The sequence below is a fragment of the Hesperophylax consimilis genome, chromosome 8 (assembly GCF_061612785.1).
Source record: "Hesperophylax consimilis isolate HC1 chromosome 8, BYU_Hcon_1.0, whole genome shotgun sequence".
Lineage (NCBI taxonomy): Eukaryota > Metazoa > Arthropoda > Insecta > Trichoptera > Limnephilidae > Hesperophylax > Hesperophylax consimilis.
Window position 1 is genome coordinate 10075828 of NC_142843.1, and position 14648 is coordinate 10090475.

Below are 14648 nucleotides of genomic sequence, written 5' to 3' on the forward strand. Positions count from 1 at the left end.
GTACGGTGGTAGAATTATGCCATCAGAGCCAAGTATCCAATGTAAAAACAGGTTCAATTGAGAATTGATTCGGTGTACATGTAGTATATATTTTGTAAGCAGACTTACTTTGGAAGAGCTAGGCGTGTCTGGTTTGGGCTGGAACATTCCGGGTTCAAACCCAACTGGTCCCGGGGGCCCCTGCAGGCCGGGCAACGACACGGAATTCTCCGACAGATATTCCCGCTTGGAATCATCCTAAAACATAAATATTATGGTAAAAACTATAAGGATTGAATAACATATTGTTTTTATTTGATTTTACGCCCAGCTGGGCTTTTACAAAGATTGTAAGAACAGAATATGCCAAACGAATAATCGAAAATAATAAACTGTGTTTGGGACTCCGGTGTCGTCCGTACTAAAATCGATGATTTTTTCAAAGCGATTTTAACTCTTATATACAAAGGAACTAAGGAAGAACAAGGTCAGAATAGCTTGTGCTAAATATCACTTTAGAAAAGACTTTTTGTTTGATGTATGCAGCTTCTCTGACGGCTTTGAAATAAATTAATCATTTTCTTCTCAAAATCACCGAAGTCCACAGTAAATGCAGTAGTGCAAAACTGATAAGCTAAATATTATTAAAACAGTAACTAAAACTACCGTTGATGCAACTATATCCATCTCCCTCTAACCTATGTTCTTGCATTCCTCTACCCAATTACCTATCCCTGTCTGACAGTGTGGAGTACATACTTATAGCTCAGTGAGATTGCAACAATTGTACAAACCAGTCTGTTAAGAAGCCTGTGCCGTGAACACTTTAAGTGCTCCCTCAGTATGTATAACATCGAATTTATTACGAAAACTTGTTCAGTGATTACCACCCGCGGTGTCCCTCAGGGCCATAATATTGATTCACAGCAAGACCAGGGAATCAGAAGACCAGGGGACAATTAACTGTGACAAACTAACTGTTCCAAATATTCCATTTGAAAGGTTATAATTATTGATTACAGTCCACTTTATGGATAGAACCACAAATTGATTTTTAGATAATATTTGCGACTACAGCTACATTACCTACGCTAATATAATTAGTAGGATTCTTAGTTCTGGTATAGATTACGCTTAATTCTATAAATGGAGTCAGTAAATATATTAATAGTACCGCCAAACTTATTGCTCTGATCTAGCATCCTATTGGTTAATGAGTGTCTGATAGTTGATTGACAAAAATGTTACATTTTGTCTTGTATTCCTAGTCCGTACATGAAAATTAATAGTGGCGACGATAGCAGGGCTGTCAATTAAGTTTTTAATGACTCTGTGTAATAAAACCAGGTCTGAAATAATTTTCCCGTCACAGCAGTAATTAAATGCAATTGATTTATCAAACTTACATAGTTTTCAACTGGAATTTCGAGCTTAAAATTTACCTACCTAAGAAATTTGTGCTGAATTAATTCTTTATTATTAGTGAACTTAATACAAAGGGATTGTTAAAACCACAGACATATGAATATATAGACTAGAAATTAAAGGTGAGGGGTAAAATCAACTGTTGAAGAACGAAGGGGGTAAAGCTGACTGTGATTCGTCAATAAATCAATCTGACAGTATATAGGCATCTCGCATTATAATATCACAATTTAGTTCTTAAAAGTAAAATCTGCTTTTGAATGAATAGACATTTTTACATGGGAGCGCAAATTACTCGCCACGTTATGAACAAATTTGCGAAATCCAAATTCGGCAAAAAAAAAATTCTTCTATTTTCAGAGTCGAATATTTTGTTTACGTATTTAGTTAAGACACTTTTATAAGTGTTCATAATTTACTTCCCAGTAACAACGATGCGCACACTTGAGAATCGCTACATTCGACCAATGTTGGCTCGATGTGATAGTATATGTTTCTACAACTGATTCATATTATACGACGTGAATAAGCTTAAAATGATGCTTACATATGGAATGTAATACGACAATTGGGTTTATTCTCTTTTTCACATATATTTTTACAAGTTTTCATATCACAAGCCACTATTTTGCCGTGTTATTTCATAAAATGCCTCGACCATAGCTCGACGCTAGTTCGAACAAGAATGATGACGTCACATTCTCAAGATTCACGGGAAGCCATACGCGAGCCCAGCCGGCTCCAATGGAACCGGTATGGGGAGTGGGGAATAATACGCTTTTAATCACTTAGGGCAGGTCTACTAATATTCATATGTCTATGGTTAAACCAATCAATAAAAAAATGACTAACCTTTATGACATGTATAATATTATCACTCGGCATCGACAAGGCAGGTTGTTCATTATAATCTGGCATTTCCGTTTTGATCTCCACGGGTTCCTTCTTGATGATGTGATCGAGGTTCAGACCTGGCGCAAAGGCGTGCCCCGGGCTGAGGGGGTGCTGCGGGGGACGCGGGGGCGCCGGCAGGGGGGACTCGGCCCTCCGCTTTATGGCCCCCATCTCGGTCTTGATGATGCTCCCAGAAGGGGAGATTACTGGCTTTTGCTAGCGATAAAACAGGATTAATTAAAATTTTATGGAAGATAATTAAAAATAGCATTTTTTACTGTAGAAACATAGGTACATCAATGAGGTAAACAGATTGAGATTATTTATATTAACTCCGGGTCAATCCGCACCAAATCATCCAGGCCATGTCACCCACCATCTCAGATTTTGATGAAACTTTAAATTTTTAATCCTTCCATATAGATAAGAAAATATACCAAATTTTACCTTCCTACCTCAACTCGTTTTTTTTTTATGGGCAGTTGAAGTTTGGGCAAAATAAGCGTTTTTACATATTCCGAGCACTCCGGAAGAGCTTGTACCTTCAATGAAAAAAAATTGTATCTTTGTCATTTATAGTGCAAATGCAATGAAAATTTTCAATATTATCAAGAAAACTATGCTGATTGCAGAAAAAAATAAATAAACCCTTTACATTTATCTACTTGACTACCAAAAGTAATTTTTTAAGTAATTTTTGGGACGGAAAAGGTACTTTACAAAAAAGCAATATCTCGGGAAGGTACAGTGTTAATGAAGTAATTTTTTTTTTTATTCATATCTACAAATAGCATAGAATCACATACAAAAATAAAATTCATGGCATTTTACTTGCTTCAATAAATAAAATCCATTTTAAACTTTTTTCAAACTTTTTGTAATTTTTTTTTTATTCTTATCTACAATAAACATAGTACAACCTAAAAAAATAAAACTCCTGGTATTTTGTGTGCTTCACAGTGTAGAAACGTTTTTAAAATAAGAAATCTTTATCATACAGAATTGTTCTAGGTTTTTTTAAATCTAGATACAAAAATATATAAAATCCATTTTAAACTTTTTTCAAACTTTTTGTGATTTTTTTTATATCTATTTTTAGTTTGTAATTGGGCAAGTTATAGTTTAGGTATATAGCTAGTAATATAGGTTGAATGAATGGACTAATATCAAAGAAACAGTCCTAGAGACAAGTCACTACATGGAAATGATGTATCTGCAACAAAAACAAGACAGAACATGAAAATTACTATCTGCCTCATCACTAAGTTTGCAGGATACTACATGCTTTGTTTCCTCTGACATGCTTAGTTCTGAGTCAGCTTCAAAGCAGTGATCATCTATATAAATACAGTAGTTGTTTCATGTTATGGTGTACGTTGTTAAAATGTCCCCAAATTCAAAGTGTTCATTATTTTACTGATGGTTGCGCAGCGCAATATAAAAACTGCAAAAACTTTTTAAATCTGTGTCACCATCAAAAAGACTTCAACTTGAAAGCATGTTGGTCGTTTTTTGCTACGAGTCATGGGAAATCTCCCTGTGATGGAATAGGTGGAACAGTAAAACGTCTTCTAACTAGAGAAAGTTTGCAACTTGGCCCTGGCAACACTATCACAACTGTAGACAAAACTTTTAAGTTTTGTCAGTCGAAAGTAGAAAATATATATTTTTACTTGCTGAGAAAAGAAAGCTTATTCACTTGCAGGCAACAATTACAGCAGCGTTTTTCACAAGCTAAAACAATACCAGGCACTCGAGGTTTCCACTGCTTTGTTCCTCTGTCTGAAAATGAAGTTGGCACAAAAAGGATAAGTTCAGATTCAGATTATGCTTTGATTTTTAACTTCAGTGGGGAACGAAATCGCTCTGAGCAACTAAGTATGGTACAAATTTGTACAAACTCTTATGTAGCTTGCGTATATGACAACCATTGGTTTTTTGGACTTGTGGTTTCCAAAGATGAAGACGAGTGTGATGTATCAATCAAGTTTATGCATCCTTTTGGCCCAGCTCCATCCTTTTACTGGCCACATCAAAAAGAAGATATTTGTTTTGTTCCACTACAAAATATTTTTAATATCGTTGACCCTCCCACAACAAAAGGTTCAGGAAGAGCTTACTACTTTCTTGAAAAAGACGTTCATCATGCTGATCAAAAGTTCAACCATCTTATGGGTCAGATCAAGAATAAAAGTAAAAAATGAACTTGAACATTTATTTGTAAACAATATTATTGTAATGTACTTTCATTTAACCTAATCCTACATTGCCTGTTTTATTTTTATTGTATTTGTTTTTTAAAGAGTTAACTTTGTATTGAAAAGAGTTAAAAAGTTGATCTTGTTATAAAATATTGCTATGGTGTATGCATTCAGGGTAAGGAACAAGGTACATTATTTTGTTGGTGCCTTAAGCTTACATTGCAAGCTTACCAGCATGTTTTAAAGGACCGAATAAGATTGACTTTTTTTATTTGCAAATACAGTATCTAGATTTTAAAAAACTTGGAACAATTCTGTATGATTAAGATTTCTCATTTTAAAAACGTTTCTACACTGTGAAGCACACCAAATACCAGGAGTTTTATTTTTTTAGGTTGTACTATGTTTATTGTAGATAAGAATAAAAAAAAAATTACAAAAAGTTTAAAATGGATTTTATTTATTGAAGCAAGTAAAATGCCATGAATTTTATTTTTGTATGTGATTCTATGCTATTTGTAGATATGAATAAAAAAAAAATTACTTCATTAACACTGTACCTTCCCGAGATATTGCTTTTATGTAAAGTACCTTTTCCGTCCCAAAAATTACTTAAAAAATTACTTTTGGTAGTCAAGTAGATAAATGTAAAGGGTTTATTTATTTTTTTCTGCAATCAGCATAGTTTTCTTGATAATATTGAAAATTTTCATTGCATTTGCACTATAAATGACAAAGATACAATTTTTTTTCATTGAAGGTACAAGCTCTTCCGGAGTGCTCGGAATATGTAAAAACGCTTATTTTGCCCAAACTTCAACTGCCCATAAAAAAAAAACGAGTTGAGGTAGGAAGGTAAAATTTGGTATATTTTCTTATCTATATGGAAGGATTAAAAATTTAAAGTTTCATCAAAATCTGAGATGGTGGGTGACAAATCCAAAATTTTCTGGATGATTTGGTGCGGATTGACCATAAAGACTAATTTGTGTCATCTTTGACTCAAACAATGTTATTTCTGGATGGTGTTCTCTGACCTATACGATTGCAGCATCACGGAGTTGTCTTGCATCAGAAAATTCGGGGTAATTTATTTTTTGTTGATAGCCAACCTCCAATAGAAGAGGCCAGCAAAAGAAGAAATTCTTGAACAGGGTGATATCCATGTGTAGTTGACAAAAATGTGAAATTATCATTACTTAAGTTACGTTGAAACATAATTAATGGATCGCTTACATTATACTATAACTAAAATACATATGTATTATGAGATTACCAGACTTTATTTATAAATTTCAAGCGCCAATGACGTATAAACGAATGAATCATACTCATTATTAGACATAGTTTGTTCTGAAAATGATTCCTTCAGAGTTTGAATATGATAACAAAGACTAATAAAAACACTAAATAATATACTTCTTCAAAATAAAACATTGATTATCATTGAAAACATATTAAGTGAATTCTTCGTCATAATCACGGCTAGCTAGAAGTAATAACAATGTCGCAACATTTTGTAATTCTACTCTGTATTATAAATAGATATGAAAAAAAAAAACTGACCTCATAATTTTGTCCTAAATTTCTTTCTCTTTCTCGTTCTCGCTCTTGTTCTCTTTCCCTCTCCCTCTCTCTTTCTCTGGCTCTTTCTTTATCCCTCTGTCTCTCCTTCTCCCTCTCTCTATGCTCCCGGTGGTGCGCCTGTCTCATCATGGCCTGGATCTCAGGCAGGGGTAGGCAGAGAGGCATCCTGGTTCCGTACAGAGTATAATACAGATCCACCATGTCACATCTCAGCCTGGCGTCGTTGGACAGCAGCCCGTTGATGTTTCCCCAGAGCCTCTGCACCAGGCTCTCCGTGTCCAGGCGGTGCTTCATGGCTTTCCCGAAGGGCGGCATCTTGACCAGGAGTCTGGCCAGGCTGTGGCGAACCGAGGGGTCGGGGTCGTTCTCCACAACGGTCAGCAAGGATATGAGGTCCTCTGCTCGCCCGTCCACCCGAACAAAGTCCACCAGGCACTCCAAGGCAGCCAGACGCACATCTGAAATACATTAAATATCATCTTAAAACCATTACAAGCAATATTTCGGTTTTGAGACTCTCCTCCTCCCTCTATCTCGTCTTCCGAAAGCATAAAAAATGTTGCTGTATGCGTGAAAAGCAAATCCATATATCTCTTCTATGGACAGAACAGGACCTACAAAATGTATCTATATTCATAGATGGCAAAATCTAACATATAATGTCAAATAATTAAATAATTTCCCTCAGGACCTATATCATCTTTGGGTATGCTGTGTGGAGGGTCTTTTTAAGGAAAGGAAAGATAGGAAGGTTCTGGGAAGGAAAAAGGTATGAGGTGTGGGTAGGAATCTGGGCGTCAGTATGTCCAGGAGTTAAGGAATCCATTCCTCCCACTGTGATGCAAGGCGATGGGTTGAGAGTCCAGCTGAAGACGTCAAAAAGTGTCTCCCTCAACTGATTCCACCCGTCATGCAGTTGGTGGACAGATGCATCCATCAATCAATATATACCATCAATAGCTGGACAAACCTCACCCCATGAACCCGAGCACCCCTACTTGGTCACCAAACGTAGCAAACCACTTGGAGCGACCTATGACAGAGGTGTTGGTTATCCAATCAATGGTTCCCGGGAGGCGGTACCCATACCTGCCTCACAAATTTTCCTGATTTTGTCAACAAAAAGACAAATTTAAATGCAGTTTATTTTGTGTTCCTGTTTTATATCAGAAAATAAGTTGTATTGGGATATTGTTAGGGTGTTCAATTCCTCGGCTGGCTTATTCCTCCATCACAACACAATCAATATTTTCCGCTTACTGTGGTGGTAGTAGGAGATTTTAAAATGTTTTCAGGTTATTTGTAACCCGCGAATGTTTTTCTTTCTTTAAAAAAAAAATAAAAAATATATACAGTTCATTTCTTTAGTGGGGATGATTCATCTGCATCTTGACTTTAACCGAGTACAAATCTATTGGTTAATTTCTAAATTTTAATGCGCTTATCAATACAGCTTAAAAAGCACCAAAAAAATATTTTAAACTAATTGCTCAAAAGCATAGAAAGTAATAAATACACTCAACTCAAATAATTTTGGTTTTAAAATGAGAATATGCTTGATTCCTCCCGGAATATCTTTTATTCAATTCCTACCTCTATGTAACCTTGTTGGAAAACTATTTGAATTTGAAACTTGACAATTGAAAATAAATAATGCAAATTCGAGTGCTATTGTTTTGTTCATTCCTACATATACTATCACCCAATTCCAGCAAACGCCATTTCATTTCGTTTCGTCTTAATTATGTACAGTCCATTTCACAGTGCATCTAAAGCTGTAATTGGTGATGAGTTTTCGGATGCAACAAACTAAATGACAATAAAAAATACTTAATAAATATATTGACAAACATAGCACCTTTATTTACAAAATAAAACTACCTACACAAAATAAAACAATAAACGCAACTGTCACAGACGATTTATTGTTATCAGGTTCCTTTGGATTATTATTTATTAAGCAAACTAGAAGGAAGTTACCATTGATCACCGGTCATAATAAGTTAATTTTTAATTTTCTTAAAGATATTGCGCTAAATCCAAAAAGTATAAACAGATTATTTGTGAGCATTACAAACAATAGCAAGAAAATAAACAGCAGTGATGGAAGAAGGAAAGAAAAAGAAAGGAGGAAAGAGAATGCCAGCCAAGAACAAGGCACCCATTTTGCACAAGGACGACAAGAAGAAAATCAGGAAGAGGAGGATTGAAAGCTATTCCATCTACATCTACAAAGTCCTGAAGCAGGTGCACCCCAACATAGGCATCTCCAGTCGGTCCATGGGCATCATGAACAGCTTTGTGTCGGACCTCTTCGAGAGGATTGCCAGCGAGGCAGGCAGGCTAGTCCTCTACAACAAATCGAGGACTCTCAGCAGCAGAGACATCCAGTCAGCCACCAAGCTTATTCTTCCCGGAGAGCTGGCCAAACACGCAGTCTCGGAGGCTGCCAAAGCCATACACAGCTATCTCAAGGATAGAGCAAAAACTATGGAGTGAATTTAAGTGCCGTCATATTTAAAACTGTGGATTAAGTCAAGTGGCATCATCAATAGTTTAAGTCATGAACATATATCTCAATAATTTTTGTAAAACCTTGGATTAAGTCAAATGCAATCTTCATCAAAGGTTTAACGTCCACATTGAATTCAACAATTTCTTTAATATTGTAGGACAATAATTTAAAGTGCCTTCATCAAATATTTGTCACCGTATTCAATTGTGTACACATTTCTTAAAAACTGTGGATTAAGCCACATTAGGCCACTAGGCAAGTGACCAGCGTGCAAGTGTAACGTCACACCTGTATGCAGGTTATTTGCACACATGTTCCTTGGAAACCTCATTTTTATCCCATTCGTCACATCCATGGTGGTGATGAAAGAGCGTATTGCATTGTCACGCGCATCAGCGACGACGATATATCCCATAAACATTCTCATCTGTGTTATTCCTCTATAAAGCTGAGAGTCCCAGTCATTCCCCACTTGGCCAGGTTTATTTTAAAATCAAAACAACCACAAAACGCACACACCTCAGTGAGTTGCGGCCAAGTACTAGCTTGCTTGCGTTGCGCGTTTCCGCTAGGCAGGTAGCCTGCGTGCAGGTTCAAACTTTTGCGGCGAAATAGCGCAGCGCGCTGTTCCTGTATAAGTCAAAATTCATGCAACCTGCATGTACAAGGCATTTGCCTAATGGAAATGCGGCTTTAGTGTAAATTACAATCGCCAACAGCTCGGATTATTGAGAGTTTATTTATGATGTTGTTTTTGCAATAATATTAATATATGTTTATTTTACTATCTCAAAATTGTTATTATGTATGTATCTGTATGCTATTTTTATATTAGGTTATTGTTAAAATATTTTGTAAATGTTATAATGTTTTTTATGAATTTTCAACATCAGGATAAGACTCTTAAATAGTATTGGTCATAATTAATTTGACATGTAATAAAATTACAAATATTTAATCAGCATTTTGTTTTACTTATTTTCCAATTACAAATGAACCAAGATGCCAGATGATAATATACTATATTCTGTCCTCGGATAAGAGTGTTAATTCAAAACCATACAGTGAATTTCATAAACAATAATTTCATAATATTATCTATGTCAGAACATAATAGTTTCGTTATTGTTTTGATGATTGAGGTTGTAAAAACATAAGATTATTAGTATTTTGCAAAAACACGTGCACTAATTATTTCTTACAATAAAAGTATGATTTATGCAGACATTTGAATAATTACAGCCTTAAACATAGTGAATATTTTATATAATTTATAAACAACCGTGTATGTAAAAACCTTAGAAATGTAAAATAGAAACTGACATTTAACAGCCATAAAATAGTTAATGGAAAGATATACACATTATTTATATAGCCAAAGAGGGTTGTTTATCTGTTGTAAAATTTCTCATTAAATATTTCCAAGGAATTTTAACCACTCAAGCGATGGGTGTTTATCATATTATTTAATTTTTTTTTTTTATTAAAGTCGGAGGCGGTTTAATTACGTTCCCCGTGAGCACTTAGGCCATAGGCCCATTGTACTATCTCCCATTTTACCTCATTCCCTTGCCAGTAACCCGGTCCCTTTTATGAAATTCACCAGGGCTGTCATTGGATATGTGGCGATGTCTTCTGGTTCCACACTGTGTCTTCCCAGGTATCTGAGCCTTATTCCCAGCAGAGCGGGACATTGGCACCATAGGTGAATTGGATTCTCTTCCTCCTCCTCACATTTCCTACAGATGTTGATGTTTTCCACTCCCAACAGTTGCATGTGTCTCCTGAGATGGCAGTGTCCCGTTAATAGTCCTACCGGTTCCCTCAGTGAGTTTCTGTCCATATCGAGTAGTTGCCTGGTTCGGTTAGGGTCCGGTCCGTTTATGAGTACTTTAGATTGCCTCATTCCGGGTGCCTTCTTCCATTCCTTCCAGTGTTGGGATTTGACCCACCTCTTGATATGTAGTTTGGTGTGGCAAGCTGCTACTCCTACGGCCGGCTCAGATCCCGCAAGTGGTGCTTTCGCCCCTTTCCTTGCTTTCATTATTTAATTAATATCATTCACAAAATATGAATATGGAAACCTTGGCAAGACTCACCTATATATTGTCCGTATTCTGCGTAGCTCCTGAACAGGTTTGGTTGGCTGGGCAGGTGGCCACACTGTTGCAAGCGCCGCACCGCGCTGAGGCAGCTCACCGTCACACTGTTCTTGTAGCACGGCAGCACCTTCTCCAGGTTCAGCACCCTGGTCACCTCCTCCAACACCAGTCGGGTGTCAGCAGAGAGGGATTCCGCCGTTATGGGAGCGCCCTGGGATAGATAAATAAGGTTTAATGATTGATAATAGAAACAGAGGGAGATGTGGCATGGAAGCGTACCTACAACAACCAAAATGCATGTATGTACAATAAAAAAAACAGTCAAGAAGAGGAGGCAATCAAGTTCTGCATATGGTTTGTAGTTAGAAAGGAAGGTAGGGCACCGCTGTGCGTAGAAGCGATTTGCAGTGGAATTACACGAGAGAGAGAGAGAGAGAAAATAACAGGTTCCCAAATACATATTTGTGTTAGATTTTGGCATTGTTAGTGTGTATTTTTAGCATTGATAATGTATATTTTACTATTTTGATAGGTCATATAATCCAATGTCTAGTGTTGACTATGAGTAAAGATTACCTGGTGAACGACGGACACAACGGCCGTGATGGTGGCAGCAAGGGCATCCACCAGGGCGGCCCTGTAATAGTTATCCGAGTAATGGTTCTTGGAGTTGTCATTATACTTGAACAGGTCGAGCAGGAAGCGGGTCACTTCTGGCGGGCAGATTCCATGCGTGTTACGGAGACCTGTATCGAGAGCAAGATGAATACAATGTATAATTAGAATCAGTACAAAGCCATATAAGCTCTCTTTTCAAGACATTTTCATTGCATTTCATACATGTAATAATCTTATATATGAAGTACTCTTTCAACCTCAGTTGAAAGCACGAAATCAAGCTAATTAATTTGCCTGTATTCGTATAAGAAATTCAGAAGTACGCGGCGTGCCTAGACGTGAGTGCCAAGCTTTGTACACCGATGGGTTTAGGCACTGCTATCTTTGTTAATACAGGCCGTGCTATAGAAAATGCACTGACAGTTAAAGAGACCTGTTTTCGGACTTCTAGCACTGGGTTTATAAGTCCAAAAACAGGTCTCTTTAACGGTTCCATGATATTACATCAAAATGACAACTAAACACACCTTTAAAAAGTGATATTGTCATTAAAAGTTATGAAACAAAAACTAGGTTATATAGTTACCTATGTAACCTATTTAACATAGTTTTGTTTCATCACTTTTCATGACTTTATATCACTTTTTGTAGGTATGTTGAACTGTCATTTTGATGAGATACCCGGTCACCTAAATTAGGATATACAGTAGAACTTCGTTAATTCGAAATCCAGCAGACATCAAAAATCAAATTTCGAATCGACGAATTCCCACGTAATTCGAAATTTTATGAACAAAAAAAAAAAAAAACGGCGAAAATCAAGTTCCTCAGCCGCCCCTTCACATTCGGGTGGTATCTTTGGAGTAAAGCCTTTGAGGTGATTTTCTCACGAAAACGGCGCTATATAAATAATCCAATCATTATTATTATTAAACTCGTATTAATACCAATTATTTAAAGATTTAAACGGAAATAATAATTAACCTCTCAGAAAAAGACTTTTATTTACTTTGTGTTCCTTTGCGAACTGTCAAAACGTGAAAATTTTTGTGTTATTCACGAGTTTTGTTAAAAGCTTCATAACTCACGTTTTGGGAAACGTAGCCTCATTCTAAAAAATGTTTTGGAAAGATTATGAAATTCACTATCGTATTGTTTTGTTATACGTAAATATTTGCGTTTCTAAATATACATTTTCTGAAAACGTCAAAAATATGTAAAAATCGCTGACCATTATTTCAAAGCTGTGAAAAATGTACTTTTTTCTGAGTATCATAAAGAAATAACACTTTATATATTGAAGAAATATAATTAAAAACTATTAGTCACCTCAAAATATTAACCGTCCAAACTAAAATATTTTTAATAAATTATTTAGAAACGCAATAAATTATGAACGAACAAGATGACAGATCCAATCGACTTAAATAATGCACCTCTACATTCCATAGATATTCTTGAATACAGACGCGTAGCGTTATTCATTATCGATACTCTGTTTTTTAAATCATGGCAATCCGTATCCTAGTGATGGAAATAAATCGATTTTTGTAAAATCTCACGCGTTTACGTGAAAAGACGTTCTAATGTCTTGACCGCTATTATCATATTTACGTCTTTTGACGTTCTAATGTTCTGAGTGGTTAATAATAATTTATTTTTGCAGCCGATTTCCGTCGCGATCGTCCCTTCAAGTTCGGTTATTCTAAGGAAATTCATAAAAATACCACACATTTCCGCGTAAATCAATTTTTCGCGGTCGATTAATGTCACGGTCGGTCCTTTAAACTCGGATATTCGAAAAATACGATATATTTATGCGTAAACCAAAATTTCGCAGCCGATCCTTTAAATTCAGATATTTGAAGTAAATTTCCTAAAAATACGATATATTTCCGCGTAAATTGAAATTTCAGAGTCGATTTCCATCGCGCTGTATCTTTGAAATTCAGATATTTGAAATAAACTAGTAAAAATGCGATATATTTACTCGTAAATCGAAATTTCGCCTTTTAAATTCAGATATTTATAATAAATATGTAAAAATACGATATATTTCCGCATAAAACGAATTTTCTCGGCCCTTCAAACTCGGATATTCGGAATAAATTGGAAAAAATACGACATTCCAGTGTAAATCGATTCAGATTTACAAAATAATAATACTAATTAGGGTGATGTATAACCACGTAAAAATAAACTTATCGGCATTTTACCGTTGTGGCTGTCTTTTAGATTCAGATTTACGAAATTTTATGATTTATTTTCGCAAAAATCTAAGTTTTTCGAATTACACAAACAAATTTTCGTGTGCGTACAAAAATAAATTTCGAATTACGAATTAACAAATTTCGAGTTAAAAAACCATTTTGTATGAAAAAAATTTTCTGTGGATATTTTTTTGGCGAAAATTTCGAATTACGCGTTTTTTCGAATTATCGGGGTTCTACTGTATATGTTTCACAAAAATGTCAGTAAAAAGGAGAACATCATTAACAATAGGTTCGCCGTTCTACCACCATTGAGCACTAGCGCTACTTGCACCACTTATTATTATTATCTTTACTCCAAAACAAACCATCCATAATCCCAACCAGTGCCGGGTTCACAACAGCCACTAGTTATATAATGTGAATATTAAAAGTTTTAGTGGTGCTGGTATTACTGACCAGCCATTGCTACGGGAATTGTCTTCTGCAGAAAGTAGTGCTGGAAGTTGTCAAAGTTATTCTGGCGGACAATGTGTGGGGCGGAGAAGGAGCCAAACATCTTTCTGAAGATGGCCAGCATGGCCGGGGGACCTGCCCACGAACTGACCATTGCATTCGCCACCTGAAACAGTTCGAATATTTCCTAAATCTCACTAACACAAAAGGGTAGAGGCAGGTGTAGAGGCAGGCAGAGGATATTAAATAATGCTACACACTTTTGACCATTTCTTTGAAATTCATTTACATTTTGTGAATTATATTGCCTTATACAGATGTTGCATAAAATAAATCACACAAGTCGATTAAGGATGCTAGTAAAAACTTCACTGATACAGCCTAGTGGCGATTTAGTAATTGAAACTCGTTTGTGATAAATAAAGATGCTAACACACTGACTGACTCTTGCCGGAAGATAGATAACAGGTAATACTAAACATGTTGTCACAGGACACATGTTTTGTGAAGTCTGTGAAAATCAGTAATAAAAAAATATTATCTTTGGGTGTGACACTATCAAGTAAAGAAGTATTATTTTTTAATGATAAACTAATGTTTATAAGACAAGGTTTTATGCATAGCATAAAGGATAACAAATAATTATAATTACAGGTGGAAA

General features: G+C 35.8%; 2 protein-coding genes across 2 annotated transcripts in view; one reads left to right on the forward strand and one right to left on the reverse strand.

Annotated features, from left to right (window-relative positions):
• Positions 1–14648, reverse strand: part of Taf2 (TATA-box binding protein associated factor 2) — a 43178-nt gene that overhangs the window by 1823 nt on the left and 26707 nt on the right. The window contains exons 12-17 of the mRNA XM_089634437.1: positions 13991–14153; positions 11280–11449; positions 10701–10914; positions 6066–6544; positions 2257–2514; positions 109–237 (exon numbers count right to left, since the gene is read on the reverse strand). Of these exons, the coding sequence (XP_089490563.1) occupies positions 109–237; positions 2257–2514; positions 6066–6544; positions 10701–10914; positions 11280–11449; positions 13991–14153 (1413 nt within the window). The remainder of the gene's footprint in view (positions 1–108; positions 238–2256; positions 2515–6065; positions 6545–10700; positions 10915–11279; positions 11450–13990; positions 14154–14648) is intronic.
• Positions 8013–8594, forward strand: LOC149421550 (late histone H2B.L4-like). The gene has a single exon (XM_089634435.1). It carries the CDS (start codon positions 8190–8192, stop codon positions 8583–8585), a length of 396 nt encoding a protein of 131 aa, XP_089490561.1. The 5' UTR covers positions 8013–8189; the 3' UTR covers positions 8586–8594.

What these genes read in the sequence shown, in the direction of transcription:
- LOC149421550 (XM_089634435.1), top strand. Translation starts at nt 8,190, where the DNA reads ATGGAAGAAGGAAAGAAAAAGAAAGGAGGAAAGAGAATGCCAGCCAAG.